This window comes from Gymnoscopelus braueri (genome assembly GCF_963280865.1).
Source record: "Gymnoscopelus braueri genome assembly, chromosome: 10".
NCBI classification, from domain to species: Eukaryota; Metazoa; Chordata; class Actinopteri; order Myctophiformes; family Myctophidae; genus Gymnoscopelus; species Gymnoscopelus braueri.
This window is the reverse complement of record NC_137611.1, coordinates 28,559,102-28,580,244: the sequence shown is the minus strand read 5'-3', so window position 1 is coordinate 28,580,244 and position 21,143 is coordinate 28,559,102. Positions and strand designations below refer to the sequence as shown.

At 44.4% G+C, this 21,143-nt stretch overlaps 1 protein-coding gene across 5 annotated transcripts in view; it reads left to right on the top strand.

The window, feature by feature from the left end:
* LOC308092880 (histone-lysine N-methyltransferase 2C-like) overlaps positions 1 to 21,143 on the top strand; it is a 93,281-nt gene that overhangs the window by 34,782 nt on the left and 37,356 nt on the right. For 4 of the 5 annotated variants that reach the window (XM_080438991.1, XM_080438989.1, XM_080438990.1 and 1 more), the window contains exons 12-24: positions 175 to 536; positions 5,164 to 5,244; positions 5,733 to 6,466; positions 7,959 to 8,081; positions 10,965 to 11,081; positions 11,468 to 11,572; positions 13,167 to 13,271; positions 13,372 to 13,553; positions 13,753 to 13,917; positions 14,143 to 14,249; positions 14,431 to 14,502; positions 15,321 to 15,533; positions 19,840 to 19,959. In XM_080438991.1, coding sequence (XP_080295117.1) covers positions 175 to 536; positions 5,164 to 5,244; positions 5,733 to 6,466; positions 7,959 to 8,081; positions 10,965 to 11,081; positions 11,468 to 11,572; positions 13,167 to 13,271; positions 13,372 to 13,553; positions 13,753 to 13,917; positions 14,143 to 14,249; positions 14,431 to 14,502; positions 15,321 to 15,533; positions 19,840 to 19,959 — 2,486 coding nt within the window. The remainder of the gene's footprint in view (positions 1 to 174; positions 537 to 5,163; positions 5,245 to 5,732; positions 6,467 to 7,958; positions 8,082 to 10,964; positions 11,082 to 11,467; positions 11,573 to 13,166; positions 13,272 to 13,371; positions 13,554 to 13,752; positions 13,918 to 14,142; positions 14,250 to 14,430; positions 14,503 to 15,320; positions 15,534 to 19,839; positions 19,960 to 21,143) is intronic. The other variant, XM_080438988.1, reaches the window with a different exon arrangement.

The following is a 21,143-nucleotide window of genomic DNA, read 5'->3' as shown; positions in this document are numbered from 1 at the left end:
AAAGGAAGCTGCCTAATTCTTTCCTCTGGGGAAGTTGGTTGTCCCTTGCAAAATGTGTTGGATCTATTGATGTTCATGGGGGGGACCATGCAGGGAGACACAAAGGCAAAACACTGCACAGAAATCTCTTGTCGTGTCATCCGATAAATCCCTTTCTCTTTCGCTTGCTTTCAGATGGCTGCACCTGGAGTGCGAGCGTCAGAACTCAGGCCAAGCAGACATCCACCCCAGGGAGGACTATGTTTGCTCCAACTGCAGGTCTCCTGCTCCGGAGCAGGCCTCGCAGGCGGAGGAGGATATGGACACCGGGCCGGAGCTCAGCCCTCAGTCGGCCTCAATGCACACAGACTCGGAGGCCGGCCTACCGCTGGCTCGAACGCACACGGACTCAGAACCTGGCACTGAACCGCTTGCTGAAATGCACAATGACCCCGAACCGGAATTACTCACCGTTCCATTGCACTCGGACAGGGAGCCGGTCCAAGTCCAAGCCGCCGTTCAGGAGGAGATCCTAGCCACGTCGGCCCAGAAGCCTGGTGAGTCCTTTTTGTTCCAACTGTGCACTACACGGTATTCAGGAAGACTCTTTTGCCCCGGAAATGGCTCTGTGTTTTTCTCACTAATCTCTTTATTTCCCCTGCATGCCCAAGTGTCCCCACTGGACTTTCAGAGTCATCAGAGCGAGAGTGGATTGTTTGTCGACTGGGTTATTACCTCTCAGTATTACAAAAGTTCCACGAGGATCTTAAATCATACACAATAGGCTTTTGGGTGAAGTAGAGGAATTCCTGCAGATGCAGGTGTGGGTTTTTGGCTACATACTGTAGCTTCCGGTTGATTAGTATCTGTAGTTTAAAAATCCCCTGTTGTGGCAGATGAAAGCACTGGAGTTTGTATGAAGACCAGAGACGACCACACTCGCACTCTTAATTTGATGTAAAACCACGTTCTGTAATAGCTTTCCATGATGCCACCGATAAGCAGATATTGTCCTGTAACCGCAGTTAAGTTCTTCCATTGTGAAATTAAAAGCACTTTTGCTTCCCCCTGCTGTTTCTTGGAAGAAGAGCTTTGGATTCAGGGGTTGACACTTAAGGTCTCAAGACAGGTTATGTTCCACTTGCCCAAGAGTATGTTCACTTGCCTAAAAATGTAAATTAGCCCAAAAACTTGAATTAGTTTAAAATGGACTTAAAAATAGACACTGGTTTGATCATTCATGGTTGTCAACAGTGCAAACTGTGTTGTGTGTACATGCTAACGCACGCGTGCATATTTGTGCTGGTGTACTTTAGTGTTGTACAAGTGAGGCTCCCATCACCACTGCTAGTTTATGCTTTACTCTTACTGCAATGTTGAACTTTTATAGAACCCAATGTTGTATACAGTGTAGCTATCTTTATGTGGATTCTATTAACATAAAGAAAAGTAGTCAAACCACTTAATTTTGGGGGAAGTGAAATTGCTGTATTCATGTTATATTAGCTACCCTTGATGCAAGTTCCCTACCACAGTGGTTCTCAAAGTGGAGTGCGGGGAAGCGGTTCCGAACAAAACGTGGAAGAGTTCAATTTCACCTGAACTGAAAATACCCGACAGTACCTACCTGAGACCTGTACCGGTTCGGGTCCGTATTTTATCAAGGTCACTCAGGGTGGTCCAGGTTGCTTCACATTCTATTACCTCGGGTCCTGGCTCTGTTTATCCTTATTTGTGATACCTGAGTGGATCCGAGAATACCCGTACTCCGCACTGATCAGTAGAGAAAAGCATGAAGTACTGGATGATTTTTAGGCTGACCTGGGATCAGATTATTGCACCGCAAAATAAGCGGGCAAAAGTTAAACTGCACATGCGTGCCAGGCTGCCAGCTATCAGTAGAAAAAATAGGCAAGAAAAAAACAACATATATATATTAGGGCTGTACCCGACACTGTTTTGTTTACTTCTGACCAGCATCAAGATGGCTTCAGATAACTTTATTAACTGGGTATTTTTAGTCAAGTTAGAATTTGTAATATGTTTAGTCAACCCAGGTTATATGTTTAGTCAACCCAGGTTATATTTTGAAGTCTACCTACAGTACTTCAAACACTACTACTGTCAAGTAGGTTAAACTAACTTGAGAGAAGAAATCAACAGGGGGAAAAAGACTTGAATCAAGTAATCTTCGTACGACTCAGGGGCCTCTGACCGACTACTCGAATCGTCCATTTTCAAGGGTAGTCCTAATGTATGTGTCATCCATTGAAAATAACAGATCTCCAAACGTCTTGTCAATCTGCAATGTTCAGGCTATACTGTAGGTTTCAGATTAGATCATGAAGTCAGGTAAAACTATGCAACTTTCCTTTTTGTAGTCTTTTTGGCGACACCAGTGGTAGCTACATAGTCAATACAACAATCTGTTACAATTTTGATTCCCAGAAGTCTGTTCAAAATGAAATGGTCTCGCCGGAAGCATCGGGCCAAAAACAAATGTAACGTCTGTGGTTCGAGCTGTCATGTCCGTGAGTCCGCGTGCAGACTGCAGACGTGCAGCTCCACCAAATCAGAAACCTCTCTATCAGTAGGAGCACTGACACATAATCTAAATTGTACACCAGGGCTCGAAATTATCTTTTTTACTTGGTAGCACTGGTTTTCCTATTTAAAAATGTAGGAGCATCAGCTAAACTTTTTCACCACCCACCATAATTTAAGGAGCACATATATTTTTACTTAATAAAAACAATATAACGGTAAGCTTTTGTAAGGCCCTTAAAAAATACAATGTATTTTTTTAAAACTGCATAAAATGTCCACTAAGGCGTTTCGTATGACAAACAACACATTTTCAGTTGAAAGTATTTTGGATTTAATGGTCGGTTGAGTATAAATTTGCCTTTAGACGATGCATTACAGCTCTAGGCCACGCTGTAGCATCACTGTGCCCTGGTTTAGCCCCACTTTCCCAATAACTCCTCAGTGTTTCCAATGGCAACAGAACCTCCTTCCCGTCTTCCCTCGCTGACATACAAGCAGCATCAACATTGTGAATTGCGTGACACTGCCGCCAGAAACTTATGAAGCAAAGGACTCCATCTCCACTCTGATCTGTGGGAGTCGGCTGCCAGCAGTAGACCCCTGGAAGCAGGGAAATGAGCGGTGGGGCTGGGCATATTGGATCGAGCCACCCTGCCCACACTCTTGTCTAGACGGCCGACTCCACAGGCAGGAGAGAAATGGATTGGACTAGCATGATGGTGATGATGACAGATCCCCCTGCCTGCAACCTGCCTCGGAGCTAAGCAGGCTCATTCATGGCTGCTCACAGAGACCTGCTCGTACACACACACGCTCACAGTAGCAGCATTCACTCTCTCACTCCTCTGGCTCCACACTGCGGAGTGTGAGTCCCGTAATGATCAGTGGGTGTGTTGGGAGAAGTTGTTTTTCGTGCCAGCCAAGGCCACGAGGTGCTGCATCATAGATTTAACTGATAAGGTCGTGCCTCCCCCGCTGTGGTTGTAAATAACAGTTTAGCAGTGGCCTACCGACTCTGATCTGTGTATTGATTTGAGGGAAGCCATCAGAGGTTTATGCCCTGCTCTCCAGAATTGGATTGAGCCGAGCTTGCCATCGTGCCAATGCATGAATCATGATGCTCCTTCGTCTCTGCCCCCTCAAGTAGCGATAAGGATTTTGAATTGAATCCTCTCGAGTCTCAAGTAATCTTTTTTTCCTTGCCTTGCCTTGCCTTCAAACTTGGAGGAGGTAATGTATATTTAGAATGAACTGCCTGATAACCATGAGCCCTAATTGATATACAGTATATATATTGAACTTTCTTTCTGTCCGGTGCATGTAGTGGTTTTGGCTTCATGAGAACGTGAAACTGCCACCACTTACTGCCTGCCTGTGTAACATAATTACTGTCATTAAACAGAGCTGTCGTCACCTGCCAGGATCCTCCTCTGTTCGGGGCTTAACAGCAGGCTTATCATGATTCACCCGAGAGACGTTCGACTAACCTGGGAGCGCAAATCACACTCGACGTAGGACCTTACCTACATTAACCACTTAAGCCCTATTTTATACAAAGGTGTCATGCGGCGAAAATAGCAGATCGACAAGCTCGAGCTTGTAGATCTTTTTTTTTTGTGGCTATAATGACATGCCCAAAATAGGGATGCCAGGATGAATGCGGTTAATCGGAGCCTTGTGAGTTTATCTTTACCATCACCCCATTCAGCGCTCAAGATATAGGAAGTAGGTTTTTTATGTGAATGAGAACATGTGTTGGGCTTTGGTCAAATGGTTTTAAGCCTGCCTCCTAGTTGACTCTTCTGGCATCGCCACCGGATGTGCACCTGCAAGCTGCACAGTCATGAGCCCACAGAGCGCACAGAAACTGGGATGTTGGTTGTCATGGTTACTCCCTTCCCTGGCAGAGATGCTTAGCAGGTGCATGCGTGTGTCGGGAATAGGGTGACATGGGAACGTGTGGATTGAAATGGTGGGTGCCTCGTTAAGACTAGACTATCTGTACTGTCAGAGGCTGTCTGGCAGAATATTGGGTCGTTGTGAGGATGCCTGATAGCTAGGAATGACTAGTTCTATTCATACCGGACTGATGCCACGCAGAGATGGCTTTGATACGGCACAAAATGGAGTGCGAAAAGGCAGAAAAAAGGGCATTGGATTCATACCGAAATGTAACCTATATATGATTGGCTGGTCTACCTGTTATACAGTGTGACTGCATCCAATAGTTGATGACCACCAGGATCAGATTTTTTTTTAAAGCAAGTGTAAAGGCTCATCAATGTGGTGCAGTAACATTTTAGTTTATTTACCGGTAATAACATTCCTAGTCAGGTATGTTAAATAGTTGGTGTGACCCGTCTGACTTTAAGAACTTTGGAGTTGATTGGAATTAAAGAGTTAATAATAATCCCCCAGAGGGAAAAGGATTCAGATATGCTCAGATATGATTTCTCTGCTCTTGGTTTCTCAGCGTTGGATTTTTAGATAATGCAGGCACATTTTAAAACATTCCTCACTGTCAATTAATTTGACTGTTGGGCATACATTCTCTCAATATTTACTCTCTGCAATACACACATTTAGAAATATCCATATTTATGCAGATAATCATGCATTATTTGTTTTCCTCCTCAGAAGTCTCGGTGGAAAATGACATTGTTAAGCAGCAAGTTATTGACTCACCTGGCAACAAAAACCCGACAGAGGTCAAACAAGGTTTGTTCCCATGGCCTTCTAATTAACTCTAATCAACATCATGGCACCTCCTTTTCTTTTCCATGAACGTTACAGTCAATTTGAATGACTGTTATTTCACTTAAAATTTGCATCATCACAAGCAGTTATGCACTTAAACATTCATTCAATCTAATTTTGTTTTATCCTAATACTGTCCGACTCCAAATCTTTTCTAACTCTAGTTAGACCTCTGGAATTGTCAACAATATAGCTAAATGATTATGTTCCACCCCGTTTCAACAGTAGTGAAACCTATTAAGAGTAATGTTATGATTATGGGCAAAGCCACTGAGAAGAAACTACAATTTCTTCAGGTTCATTTAGTACTCAGAAGATCCTTTCACTCATGTTGCATTTACTTCACAAGTAAATGCAAAGGTCATGTAATCATTGGAGCCCACTTTTGGTCTCCAGTTAGATGCTGTCGGTTCATAAACACGTTAACATCTCTGCTCTTCCACTTGCAGAAATAAAACCAGCAGAGACCCCTGTGACCCAGATTACATCGACAGAGAGTCCCGAGTCTCCAAGGATTCCCCGGCAAGAGACAGAGTCCCTCCCAGTCCAGCTGTCTTTGGAGGCAGTACAGTCACCGGATATTACACTATCAACCAAGCCAGCAAAGTCGGAGGCCTGCCCTGAGAAGGACATGGTTGAACCCAGCACAAAGGATGTTAAGGCCATCATCTCACCCACCAAAGAACCAAGTACTGCATCAGTAACCATCAAGGAGGAACCCATTGAAGTCTTACCATCAGAGCCTTCGGGTGGGGATCAAATGGGTGCCGGTTCCCCTGAAACCGCCCCAAAAGAACTTAGCAAGGAGAGAGGAGAGGGTTCCATCCACTGGAAGCAGGAGGAGGCTGTCCACTCGGCAGCATCCTCCACCTCAGAGGAGATGGACACTACCCCTGAGAGCAAGCCCATTCTCACATTTTTTAGCCCGTCTACTGAGGATAAACCTCATACGGCGTCCTTAGACAGACTGGCTGAGATGGCTGCCTCCCCTACCCACTCCTCCCCTCTGGCAAGAGGCACGTCTCCCAGAGAGCCTCCCCAGTCCCACACTCTCCCCCTGGTGGGAGATCACACCAATATGGTGCCCGCTACCACACTCATACCACTCACCCCGAAGATTGGCATGGGAAAGCCAGCCATCTCCAAGAGGAAGTTCTCCCCCGGAAGGCCAAGAGTGAAACAGGTAGGGTGACTGTGAACGTTACATCACTGAAGAACTGTCATTTATTTTTCTCTTTTTTTTTCTTCAGGACATGCGGCCGGTTGTTTCCTTAAGTGTTAAATCCGTGGAGTGCAGGCTAATATTTGGTGATCATACAGTATGTGACATACTTTGATGTGAAAAATGGGTTGGTGACCTGTGGTCTCTGCTCAATGAAGGTGGATTGTGTTTCCCTGGTGCCGGTGGGTTGCTTTAAGCAGCTTGCAGGCTTCAGGATCTACTGCTTCCATAATTCAGTCATGTCGCAGCTTGCAGCAGCAGGCTGTATGGATATAATGGGAAAAGGCAGTGTGGAGATGGAGGCTGGCTCTCCCATTCCCCTCCCCCTCCGTTTGCGTTCCACGTGACTAGTTACTGGCACTAGATTCATAAAGAGCTCCACGGAAGTATGAATCATTTGCCTGTAGCAGTTCTATTTCTTTGAAGTAAAGACAGATTCCTTACCATTCCTCACCTCAGTGGCATTCGCCATATCATCAGTCAATGTTGATGCCATTGCCATGTCACAAACAACATCTTTCAAGCCTATACATTAGGAACATTCACCAATTCACTGTGTGTCCATGACTGGCCCAGTGGCCCTTCTGGTATTCTCCGTAATACCCCCATGAGCTGTACATGACTCTTTTTTTTTACCACAACAAAGTTATTATTCATCTCCTCGTTTCAGTGTCTCATTCCTGGCTTTACAGTAGGGACTATCATAGTCATACTATACTGTATGAGGCCTATTGCAGACAAATAAGAGGGAATTGAATCACACCCATGGCTATAATATATTATGAATGATGCTGCTGAGCATAGACTAATTTAGCGTGCAAACTGTTATTTCTTCCCTAGATATATCCTATTGCTTAAACAAACACTACTAGGTTCAGACTAATTTGTTAGACTAGGCCTGAGGAAATCTAGTTTCAGAGATTTGAATGTAGCTCCCATTTTGGTCCGGCACACTTTGTATAGTAGAGTCACGTGCTGTCGTGCTGACGCAATCCCCCTCCTTGTTTTGTCAACATGCCAGAGAGACACGCAGTTGCCATGACGAGAGGTTGCAGGGCCTCTCTCCTGCTGCATGGTGCTGTGATGCCTTGGCAAGCTCTGCAGTGTGAGATTGCTGTGCGACTAACACGATTCTGCTCTCCATTCTTGCCTGCGCCAAAGTATCTATCCATCTATCTAGTTAGTAGTTACATGTATGATGAACAAGCCTCAACTCATATGCATGGAAATTCTCAAACCTGTCCTGCTCGTATTATAGCGTATCAGATTCCTATGCTGTCACCTTAGGGTCTGTTGAACAGTTCCCAAGCAGCTACATTAGAAAACTCACTGCATCTCTCTAACATCTGTCTCTTATATGTTTTTGTTCCTTCGCTGGCTTTGTTTTTAAGTTGCTGCATTTTGTCACCCTTCCTTCCTCTCTCTCTCTCTCACTCGCCCCTCCTTACCTTAGGGCGCATGGAGCCCCCATAGCAGTGTGAGCTCCCCCTCATCCTGGTCCCCAGACCAGCCAGAGGGGTGGGACGTCCTAAAGACCAGGCAGCCCTCCGGCAGCCCCGGCTGGAGCATCAGAGTGGTAAATACCATGGCTCATCAGAGACGCCCAGGCAGCAGCTGCCCTCCGTTAGCCCTCTGTTTACCCTAGGCCTAGCAATATGCACTGGCAGGCTGTCGCTGAATGTCATTGTGATGAATGGTAGTCTGCACTCTCACGATTACTTATCTACATTAAAACACAAGCAGTACTACTCAGAGACCTGTGGTGTCACTGTAATGTGGTAACAGCCAGGGAAATGTGGTTCAGAAAGCCAAGTTTAGCTAACTTTAGCTATATTGTTTCATTAGTGTAAAAAGAAAAGAGGAAATCAAGCTGTGGGCGTAGTACGGTAATACCGCATCCCACAGTGCCCACAAGTCATTGACTAATAATCAACACTAACGAATGAACGTGTTGTGGTCTATGTGCTCGTTTGTAGCCCGGCGCTGTTGGTTTGTTTGTTTGTTTGTTTGTCCTGCGCTTTAATTTAACCAAAGTGTCTGTTTACTCTTCGACTTGATTTGTTATTCTTGTATTGTTTTCATATTTTTCCTGAGTGGGTGGAGGGTTGAGTGCGTGAGAGAAGCAGCAAAATGCGGGCACTTAGTGAAATAAATGTATGCCGCAATCTGTTGCCATGGTGACATTGTCGTCGCACTCAGCAGAGCTGAGTGAGGGTTAATTGGCTCGTTGTGGCAGGAGGCCAATCCAGGTTAAACGGCGTCATACTGTACAGTATGTCAGTTATGAGGTTCACAGAGGGGAGGAGATGTTGGGACCAGAGCCAAATGCTGCGTAAATGGGAAGGGATTTGGGGGCACGGCCCGGGGTTTCTTGGAAGTAGACTGCCATTTGACAGTCGCGATTAGACAGAGGCCTCTCACCGGAAATGTGCTGACAGCACAGTAGAGCCCGGCTCACAAGAAACAACAGCCGCTCAGAGGGCTTTTAGCAGCCTTCCGAGAGCCCCAGTGCTTGCTGTAAAGTCAGAAGGGCATTCTGGCAGAATTGGTGGGCTACCGCTAAAATTACTAGTTCTTACAAAGAGGGATCAAAATGTCAGGAAGTTCAGAAATTAATAAATTTGTATTCAATAAATCTTGTGAGTGTATATTCCTTCACAAGTTTCAAATCAAGTACTGTCAATTAAATAGTAGACAATGTTTGATATAGGATTAATTTAGAGATACATTTTTTGAGGGGAGGTCATTGTCAAATGCCGGCGGGTCAACTACTTGTATTGTTATTGTAGTAAATAAAATAAAACACAAAACATTCAATGCATTTCTTAGTAGTTTAATAACCGTTATGTCTTTCCCCTAATATCTGTTTGTTGAAGAGGGAAAATGTTCCCAGCGGTGCAGACTCAAAAAATGTGTTTTGCCGTTCTCTGCACTAGGGCTGAGTGCCAAAATTTGATACCTTCATGACACCGACTGAACTACTTTGATACCAGAATATCGAAAAATTCTTTAACTACTAATTTATATTCTGTTGTATGACGTTGTCTCATGCCAAAAATAACAGATCTACAAGCTAACAATGTAGTGCAGCATCACTACGCGTTGTAAATCGCTTGTAAATCGGTTCTTTTCACAAGGCATACAGGAATAACACTTGGTTACGCCCAGAGGTGGAGCTCACATGTGTGTTGTTGTTGTTGTATTGAGAAGCTGGACTGTATGGCTCTATTTTATCAGGCTCGATGCCAATATTTTAAGATGCAATGTATAGCATGGAAAAAGCCATCGCAATCAAGACATGATGTATTTTATTAAACACTTGAACATAAGTTAAGAGCAGAACGTTGCTCCATGTTTGACTGACAAGAGGACAGCGTTGTACGCATCAACTTACCCCACAGATTGATAAATAAATACTTCCAGATCTGCATCATCATCATCTTCCCCCCTTTCATCCCTGACCAAACACAAAACACTCACAGCATTTGTCCCCATAAGACTTGTACTCAAATCTCATGGGGACAAATGCTCTGGGTGTTTTTCAAATCCACTGTGTTCACAAATGGAGAGCTGGGGAGCTCCGTGGCTGGGGTGTGCAGCGTTCTTTTATCCTTGGTGGTAGTTTAATTCTGTTCTTTTGTCTCAGACAAGACCACAGAATTGATCATTTCTACCGAACAGGGTAGTTATTTAAGTGTCAGCACACAAGTTCACAAATACTTGTGTCCAGCCCTGATGTGCAACCACAATAATAGTCATGCTTCAATGTTCCTAAACAATAATAGTTCCTCTTGTTGCAGTGTGGAGAGCAGTTTGAACATACTCTTCAGCACCCCTAGCGCCACTGCTAAGACACATTCCAAGGGGGCCGATTGAGTAGATTTAGTTTTGTTCCTGTTGGGCACCTGTACTCTGTACTATTTAGATAATGAGGATTACTTCAGCCTGAAGTAAGAAGTATGAAATATCCCAAGTTTACTTTTTACCCTATTTACTTTGCTCTTCAAAGCTATAGCAATGACGAGTTTTCCCTACTTCTATATATTATTTAATGTGTGATTGGAGTGTGTTGAGCAAATCACTTACTCATCATGCAGGCTTTGCTTGAAGTGACAACTCACTTCCATACAAACACTACCAGAGGGGAAGTGACATAACCTCTCTGGAAAGAGCTGAGAACTGCTGTTCCTTTTTGTGGTCTTATAAGGTGGACACCAGCCTCAATGCTCCACCATGGGCAGGTAGAAAGTTCACGTATGTTTTCTTCTATGAAACCTACTTTAGATTTTACTTTAGAACTTCAATTACTTAGTGTGTGCAATGCATATGTACTCGAGAGATTGTAAAGCTTATACCTGGTCATGTGCTTCTCGCATTCGATGATGAAAGCTTGGTGCGTGCGCGCACGAGGCTGAGGTACAGTGCCGTAATGTCTGATTTTGCTTCCTTCCCTCTGCAGGGTCGAGGCTCAGGCTTCCCAGGCAGGAGGAGGCCCAGAGGGGCGGGGCTGTCAGGTAGAGGGGGGCGTGGCCGAGCCAGGGGCAAGAATGGAGTGAGTCCGTCCATCAATCCTGGGGTATGTGTTACCGGCAAGATCATATGATCACATAATTACCACCAGATGCCCAATTAACTCAACTGACATACGACATTGTTTGTTTTCACTCAAAAGGCTTGAATTGACGCCTTGAAAGCAGTAATTATTAATTTTTTGTTGACTGTTTCAGTTGTTCTGGGGCTTAGTTCCTCAATAATTAAGAATGACTCAGCGATTGGGAAATGTAAAAATTATAATTGCTAATCCACGCCGTGATCCAACATCAGAATCGGTTGGCGGCTTATAGTGAAAGGGCCACGGTGTATTTCAGTACCGTATTTTGTAGGACAGTCGCTTTGGCATATGTTATCTCACAACATTGATTGTTTGTTTATTTATTATTTGTTTATTTTCCTAATATGCAGCTCATGGCAATAGAAACACAATACCCAATCAAGGAAGAGGAGGACAATGCCATGCATAACACAGTGGTCATATTCTCCAGCATGGACAGTTTCACATTGAAGCAGGTATGTTTTACTTTACAATATACAATATAGCTATAGGGGTATGTGTAAATTATTTTTAGAGACCCTCTGCCTTTCGTGTTAACACCCTGAGAAGATAAATGGTGTGCTAAAAGACCCAGTCTCACCAGCACATTGATTCCATTGGGGGAAGAAAGTCTTCCAGCCTACCTTCAGCAGGACACTTCATTAATGTTTTATAAGACTGGGTCATGTTGGATATTTAACATTGGCCTTCTTATGTCTGTTCAATAGATAATGTAGCAGTGTCCTACTGTATTGTAGATGATGCATATTTTCCCCCCTAACAGAAGATATATGGGACGCATACGCTTCCCATTCTTTTTCTTTCTTTGGCTTTGAATTCAGTAAACAATCCAGCAATAGGCTGCATTAGTTGTTTCTTTTATGGAACAAATCAAAATTAATTAATGCTCTGTCTACTATAACTCTATTAGATGTATATACCCTGTATACCATGACCAATAGAGACTTGTCTGACAGCTGAAAGTCTATTATTGTATATTGTACTTAAAGTGACCGTGGGACTTATGGATTGTGGTTTTCAGAATGTATGTGCAGCATTGCACTTCCAAGGCTACTGTAATGAGGCATTTGTAATATACAGTAATCTATGCAGTGTTCTAACTAACACTGTGGCTTTTGGAGGAGCCCTATTTTTTGGGTGGTGGGAGGGTAGTGTGTGTGTGTGTGTGTGTGTGTGTATATATATATATATACACACACACACACACACACACACACACACACACACACACACACACACACACACACACACACACACACACACAGTATATGTGCCTGCCGACATGCTAAAATATACTATGAATGCATTTCAGTTCATAACGAGAATATTTAGCCTGGCACAACAAAGAAACAAAGAGAAACTATTACTTTGTTAAACAGACCAGACATACAGTAGGTTTGCTTCCCATCAGAGTTATGAACATGCCTACAGTGTCAAACACCAGAAGATGTTAAGTTGAAAGATAATGTACGGTGCTGAGTACGCTGTGCACACATGGATGGCCACAGGAGCAGTTGACAAAATTGTGTTTATTAGACACAAATTATCGGAAATTGCTATGCGTGAATAAGTGCGTTGACAAGTGTTTTTCTATTAGCCTGTTATTTATTTCAGGAACCTAGATATACATGATATACATTCTTGCAATTAGGACTAAGGAGCAATCACCAGAATTTAGGCTGGTGACAGGAGAAATTATTTTTTAGTCACAGTGTGTTCAAATGGCAAGCCAGCCACACAGTGAAGTAATTGCAATTTGCAGCACCAGCGGTGTAGCAGCAGCAGTAGCATGTGATTGACGAGTGGCTGTGCCAGAAAGTTAAGCAGCAGCCAACTATTCTCTCCTGACAGGCAGGAGCTAACGACAGCCAGCTTGTCTCAGATGCACAACTCAGCAAACGAAACTTCTTCTGGAATAAGTAGAACTGCTATAAATACGATTCTGTCGAGTTGGCGTTTGAGCAGCAGTGTTGGCTTTAGAATCTCAAGCATCTCAGCCGAACAGCCTCCATTGGACGAGACGCCTGATGTTGTTCTGCTTCCTTTCAGGACATGTGCGTGGTCTGTGGAAGTTTTGGGCAGGGCGCGGAAGGTCGCCTCCTGGCCTGTGCTCAGTGTGGACAGTGCTACCATCCCTTCTGTGTTGGTCTAAAGGTAAGCACGTTCTCACAATGAAAGTGAAATATGTGCTCACAGAATATTGGGACACATCCATGTTTGTTACATTTTAACTTGTCATTGACGTTGTCCCCAGATCACCAAGGTGGTGCTGAGTAAAGGTTGGCGGTGCCTGGAGTGCACAGTATGTGAGGCGTGTGGCCAGGCCACAGACCCCGGGCGATTGCTGCTGTGTGACGACTGTGACATCAGTTATCACACCTATTGCCTGGACCCTCCGCTGCAGAACGTACCCAAGGAAAGCTGGAAGTGCAAATGGTGAGCAACGACAATTTTCGTCTCAGTTTGAGACCTCACTTCCTATGTAACAGTACCATTCCCTCCAATAGATCCTCGTTTTAACTTTTTCCGTTCCCGAGGAGAGTGTTCTGTCGAGGTGTCACAAGTTCTGTATCGTTTAAATCGGCCCTGGTCTTGTCAGTGGACTGTGACCTCTGTCCTCTCTGTGTTCCCGCAGGTGTGTGGCCTGTACCCAGTGCGGTGCCACCTCCCCTGGCCTGAGGTGTGAGTGGCAGAATAATTACACTCAGTGTGCCCCCTGTGCCAGCCTGGCAACCTGCCCCATCTGTATGCTGGACTACTCTGAGGGCACTGTCATTGTTCAGTGTCGCCAATGCGACAGGTGTGCACCCGCTTCCAATGAGCCAAATATTTCAGCATGTCTCTTGTCAACCCAACAGACACACACACACACACACACACACACACACACACACACACACGCACCTACACATACACTGTGTGTGTGTGTGGGGATGTGTGTGTGTGTGTGTGTGTGTGTGTGTGTGTGTGTCTTCATAATTCAGTTCTAATTGCCAAGTAGCTAAACCTGCTCTCTTCTCTGTAGATGGCTCCATGCCTCCTGTCAGGGGCTCCATTCGGAGGAGGATGTCGAGAAAGCTGCAGATACCAGCTTTGACTGCACAATGTGTCGCGCTTTCAAGACCACTAGGGGTAGGGACTGCGGCATTCATTCACCAGACTTACCATCATAATTAACCCTTGTGTTTTCCTTTCTTTTTTCAATGCTTTTTACAATGTCTGCTGTAGAACAATTACAGTTGTCCCTACTGGTTTTTTTTCCTCGACCCGTATCTGTTATTTAATGCCTTTTGTGTCTCCTGTTTTGCTGCAGTAACGGCCAAGGCCAGAGACTCCATTGAGGCTCCAGTTATGACGCACATCGTCTCAAAGGCTAAAGAAATGGGTAAGGCTGCAGCTTTAACACATTCCATGCCAGAGGTTAATATCATAATGTACTCACCAGTGCCAGCGTTTTATTGTTGTTTTTTTGTTTTTTTCATGTCGCCACAGCTAAACACGTTAAAAGTGCGCGTTCATTTGGTTCTAAACACACAGGGGATCTGTGTGAAACGGCCAGCGAAAACCGTTTCGAAATCCAATCCGCCATCTTGAAGCTACAGCGGTGAACGCTAAACAGTGATCAGCGAGGAGAAAAACAACAACCGAGATAATCGACTTTTAGACAGGATCCCAGACAGGAAGCGGATACGATCGAAAAAAACGGAACCCGGATAATTCCGGTAGCACCACCGGAAACGGAAGTGGATCGAAAATTTCAGAAAGTGCACTTTTTGTTCATTTCGAGAAAGAAAAAAAACACACCGGTTCGCGTTGATCTACGCGATTGGCACGTGGCGGCTTTAAATAGGTTCGCGTAGATCTACGCGATTGGCAGTCAATGTGTTAACACTGAGACATAAATAACAACAGAAATGGCAAAATGTATATTTTCCAACCAGTGGCTTTTGGCTCCTAATTCATAATAAGCCTCTCCTATTTTTTCTTTGCCAAATTGTTATTAACCACTTTAACCCTGGCATCCCTATTGGGGGCATGGCATTATAGGTGAAAATTTGAAAATGGCAGATCTACAAACTCACAATGCGTCGCGACGCAAACATTTGGGAAAAACCTTTTGGGAAAATCTTTGGAAATTTGTCCTTTTAGTGGTCATAGCCCTCAACCCTTTTTTCTTCTTCTTTTTGTTACTATGTGTTTCAGACTTGGCGAGGACCTACACGCAGGACGGCGTGTGTCTGACAGAGTCCGGGCTGTGCCAGCTCCAGAGCTTGTCTGCCACCGCATCGCGGCGCAGGAAGCCCAAGCCCAAGCTGAAGCTGAAAATCATCAACCAGAACAGCGTGGCGGTGCTCCAGGCCCCCGTGGACCCGCTGTCAGAGCACTCCCGTGACGAAGACATGGAGGATAACAGAGGTACCCTGTCTTCCAAACAGTGCTTGGGGAAAAAAATACTCTTTATAATCACTACAGCTTTCATCGCATGATTGGCTAATCGAGGCCTTCAGAGTAATATTAATTAAGACCTGGAACGCATCTGAGTCACTTTTTGATTTGAGCTAAAAAGCATTATTTTACACTTTGGCTATTCAAAAATAGCAGATATACAAGCTCATAGCGCGGCACCAACTTCCGCGCTACAAGCTTGTAGATCTGCTATTTTTTTTAAATCGTGAAAATGTGTGCAAATCTTTGAATATAATATTGTTTTAAAGCAAACATTTTTTACTCAAATCTTTGCTTCTGGGGGTCCCTGGAACAAAACATTTTGAAATGGGGTTTGGCGGCCAAATACATATAATTTTGGGGGTCCTTGACATGAAAAAGTTTGAGCACCACTGATATAGAAACATACGTTTTTTCAGAATACTGTTGGGATTTAGAAGACATTTGTAGAAGCGGCTTCAGGTCTTAATGGGTTAATTAATATTGTTTCAGAGTAATATTTGTTAATATTGTCTGTTTGTCTGGCTGAGGGGGCGAAGCAATGAAGGCACAGAACCACAGCGAGTTGTTGAGGTTTTCTCAGGGATCTCCATATAAATGGTAGTGGCAAGTCAGTCTGATCAGCGGAACTCCCAAAAATATCAATAAATCAGCAAATCTCTGTATATGGAATACCCTGATGTCATCAATATGTCATCATAGTACTGACACCATAGAATGGCCTGAGCTCCATTTTTGGGCATGCCTCGACACTGGTAAACTGGTGCGGGTATTGCATAACCGGGTGGGGAATGCACTCCCAACTTGCATTGTTCCCGACATGCATCATTCCGACTTGCCCCACGCAAGCAAATTATGATACATAAATACACATACATTATTATATGATATGATATTATACATATAACGTGTGCATACACATATACACAAACAGGTCCAGATCGATCAAACTTTCTCACGGACACCCCCACTCACACACACACTGTACATGTACACCTACTGTACCCCAAGGCCATTTACGTGCACGGACAGTCCACAAGTAGATAACATACACTACATAACTGTGAATCCACTATACATGTACATTAGCCTATCATCAATTCTGCTTTACAATATTATACTTAATATCAACAGTTAACAGTTAATATCACCTGTTTTATGTTTAAATTCACCCCCCTCATCCCCCTCTCTGGTGAGTGATCTACTCTTTCCCATCACCCACTGGGTAGCCACCACCGCCTTCTGGCAAATGATTCAAGAGCTAGGAGAGTTTTTGACCAAGACTTTATGCTCTTTCCCTTGGTAAATGGGACCGTGCAACAGAGAACATTAATGTCAAAACATCTAACTATCCTATAATACAATTGGCAAAATTACGCATGCGTGACGTGCCTCGCCAGTTTGTCTCTGCCGTTCATCCGGGTCCTACGCTGTACTGTCGACTCGAGTTAAAAACGTGCCTCGTCAGCAAAGGAGGAGCCGCACAGGCCCAGGGTTGCCAGGTTTCCATGTCGCGCGACCAACATCAAGCACACACACACACACACACACACACACACACACACACACACACACACACACACACACACACACACACACACACACACACACACAATTCGTTTGCATCTTCCCCTTTCATTTTCACTCCATTAATCTCAGAGCTAGACCTACATTAGGTCTCCAGGGACCCCCAAGGCTCTCACACGAAAGTCACTTTGGCCACAAGCAAACAGCATGCATGCAAACAACCAATTACACGCTACTTCAAGAAGCAAACTTGAAGTAGCGTAGTAGTAACTTGAAAATAAGGCCAAAAACGCTTACAAAAATAAGCACACCTGGCAACGCAGCCTAAGCCAGTCATGTGCGAGAGATCTACAAGCTATGGGACAGGCAACACAGGCTAAGCCAGTCATGTGCGAGAGATCCACAAGCCATGGGCCAGACACGCTATGCACCAGACACCAGGATCTTAGGGGACAGTCAGTAAGAGCTGGATAAATGAGGTAACATGTGTCAAATGGAGTCTGTACGGCTGTCGATAAATGAACACATGACTTCGCTGGGAGAGGAGATATTGTGTGTTTTGGACAAACAGCAGTGTGGTGCTGATGTTTGTTGTGTCAAGCTTACTGTCAGAGTGTTTGTGTTGGAGTGCCTCAGTGCGGCTGGAGAGTTCATGTGCAACCTCTTGCATGCGTGGCTGTGGCTTTACAGTTTTCCGTTTTCCTTTGCCATGTCTTTGTCTGCCTGGGTGCGCAAGCAACATGTTCGCCGTTCGCCATGTGTTGTCTGCCTCAACCCAGGGTTGCCAGGTTTCGCGACCAACAAGCTTTCCCTTTTGTTTTTTCTCCCTTTGTACTCCATTAATCTCAGAGCTAGACCACACTAGGTCTCCAGGGACCCCCAAGGGGTCTGAGATGTTTCGCGCGACCCCCAAGGGGTCCGAGATGTTTTGCGGGGGTCCCAAGCCTCCAAGGGGGACCCCCTGTTTTTTTATTTTTTTCACAATTTCATAACCCCAAAATAAGCGAGCCCTCACTAGAGCCCTGTGCGCGGCTAGGGGGCAGGGCGCCCGTAGGGCGCCCGGACCTCTAGTAGGTTACAAACTTAACCCCGGTTATTTGAGTATTACGTGCGAGATGTCTCACTTATGGGAGAGCTAAAAGAAGAAGAGCTAAAATGCTGGATTTACACAATGCTGTGAAAATCCCAGAAAGCCGTTTGGTAGCATTCGGGGTCCAAGATGCGCTCCTGTCCTGTTGGTGAACTATTAGTAAACTACTCGACTGTTGCTCAGACTGAGAGATGCGTGCTCTGTGATATCTGCGAGAAGGAAAGTTTGAATAGTGTGACGGGTCACGGAGGTCCCTTATGTAGCACAAAGGGGGTTTGACGTGTTCTGGTGGGACTTTGATCCAGCCAATGAATTGTCTGGAAATGGATAATAAATGCTTCGGTGATCACGCCAGGGGGCGCTCTCCCATAAGCGAGACATTGAGGGAGTAATATGAAAAATAACTGCTGATAGCACCAATGGTTTAGTGAAAATGTGTATGGTGGTTCCACCGCACTTACATGATTTTCATTGTAGAATTTAAGTGAGAGTTTTTCATGCACAGAGACAGAAACCAGAGCGTTTTGGTTTAGAAGACACGCCAACGGCAAGGGTCAGCATGGAATATCCTCATGAACTCTTTTACTGCCATGAACGCGTTTTCGAGTCAATTGTTACTTGGTCCACATGGCCATGGACGAGTTAACGCGTCAATAAAAAAAAAAAGTTTATTTTTTCACACAGATAACGCGATCCAAAGATTTACTGCTCCATTCACTTCCTGGTTAACTTATTACTTTAAAATGCTGTATCTCGGCTCCTGTCTACTTTTTTTTTTTTACTATGTATTTTTGGTCAAGGCATGCTATTTTCAAAGGCAGACAACAAATGTCAACGAGGTCGCGATGACCTCGTTGAAACCCTCAGTGATTAGCAACCATCAGGGGATCGATCATACTGGAGATAAATATTCTGTGAATACTTGAAAAAGGTTATAAAACACAAAAATCGCTGGCAAGGGTGAGTTTATTAATGTGTATATACTCTGGCAGTTAAAGAGTTAAGAATGTTTGATAGAGATTCAGTTACTTGTTGTCTGAATTGCAATTGGTTTATAGGTGCAATATTTGGGAGTGCATTATTGTCTTGGTGTTAACGGTATAAGACAGTTACAGTTGATCCGAGTTCCATGGTTTCCCAAACGCCTTTTGTTCATATCCAAACACAAGATCAGTAGAAATTCGTTGACGTTGACTGAAAAAAAAATTGGGGGGAAAAAACTGAAATAAGTGTTGAGATATTTCTGAACTTAATTTCAGTCAGTGTAATGCACTAGTTCTCAACTTGAGTTCTGCCGAATCCTCAAGGGGGTTCTAGGGGGTCCCCAGCTAAATGAATGATAGTTGGGAACCAAATGGACACTTACGGGTCTGTAACTCCGGAACCATTTGTCCTTTCTGAGTTAGAGTAACACTGAGGATTTTACAGTGTAAATTGGTTGTCCCAGAGATAAAAAAAAAAATCATATCAAATGGGAGTGCATGGCATGGCCTAATGTGCCGTTTATCAAACTGGGGTTCCTGGTTTAATGCTCCACCGCTGAGCGGAGTTGAGATAGAATTGACCCAGGCTGTGTTTGTGTCGGGTGGGGGGGGGGGGTCCAGTGTGGTCTGTGCTGCAGGACTGTCTCATTGTACGCGTTCTGTCTCCCTGTCACAGAGGCAGAGCTCCTGGATTGCGAGGGGAAGTCTGATTCGAGCCTGGAGAGAGAGCCAGCAGAAGACGACTCCAAGGGGGCCGACGGCAGCAAGAAGAGGAAGAGGAAGCCGTACCGGCCGGGTAGGGCACCTGATTGAAGGAGACAGCTCCTGTGAAGCGTAAAATGGTGCAGTACGTGCCCAGTGCTCTCTCTAGCTGCAGCCAAGCACAGCACAGCCATTTCAGGGCCTCTGACGTGCAGAGTGCTCTATCTAGTGTATTCCAAGGGGCTATTTTCTTAACCATGTCTTCATCATGAAAGCAGTGGTCACTACACCGCTTCAGTCATATCATTGTTTAAGATGGTAATTCAATTAGTATATTTTAAGACATGGCCATGTTGAAGCTGCATCATGTGACATACAGTATAAATAAAATTCACAGCACAAAGCCTGAAAACAATATGTGCTGTGTAAGGTTTCGTTGGGACATAATGCTACGAACCAATATGAGCGGGCTGTCAATGTTATTTTCTCCTGCTTTCTAAAGCATGTCTTCAAAATCCAGGACATCTCTTAAGGTGGTAGTATACTCAGTAAGGAGGAGTACTTCTTGAGCACTGCAGTGCAAAAAGATGCAATGTTGTGCCTTCCCCCAGTGTAGTCTGAACAGACCGCCAGGTAGAACTTTATTCTTGTTCTCTCGCATGCCCCTCACAGCAATTGTTCCAAATCATATGGTTGATTGCGATTTGGGCAAGTACGGCAACCACATAGTCATTGTGACCTTTTAGTTGCTGTATATTTTTCTCTTTCTCCCAATGTAGTCATCATGCCATTTTCTGAATTCCCCATACACTTAGGCGTCTAAGGCGTGTTACTGCTATTGATCCCTAATGGCTCACCTGCCAGTGAGCAGCCCTCATACATATATGGCCCTCCCTGCCCGGGTTCCCTCCTATGAACATGGCCAGTTGTGTTTGTATTGATGCTCGGCCAAGCCAGAAGCACCGCAGAGGATTCTAATCCCTAGTCTCTGCGGTGGTGGACAGGAACTTAATAAGAATTGGAGTATGAGTGCATATACGTATAGAATTCTAATACAAGTCTATGATGTAATTCCAGAAGAATACTTTTGAGGGAAGAGTAGTTGAACTAGTTCAAGCCTGCAAGGATATCCTGATCCTCATGATAAATGATACAGATTTTATGGGCAAATAAATGTCCTAAAATTTCTGGCTGGAGATTTCCTTTCATTATGTACACTTAACACATTCGGTGCCAGAATTTAATAATAACAGATTACTTTCGGTGCCAGAAATCTCA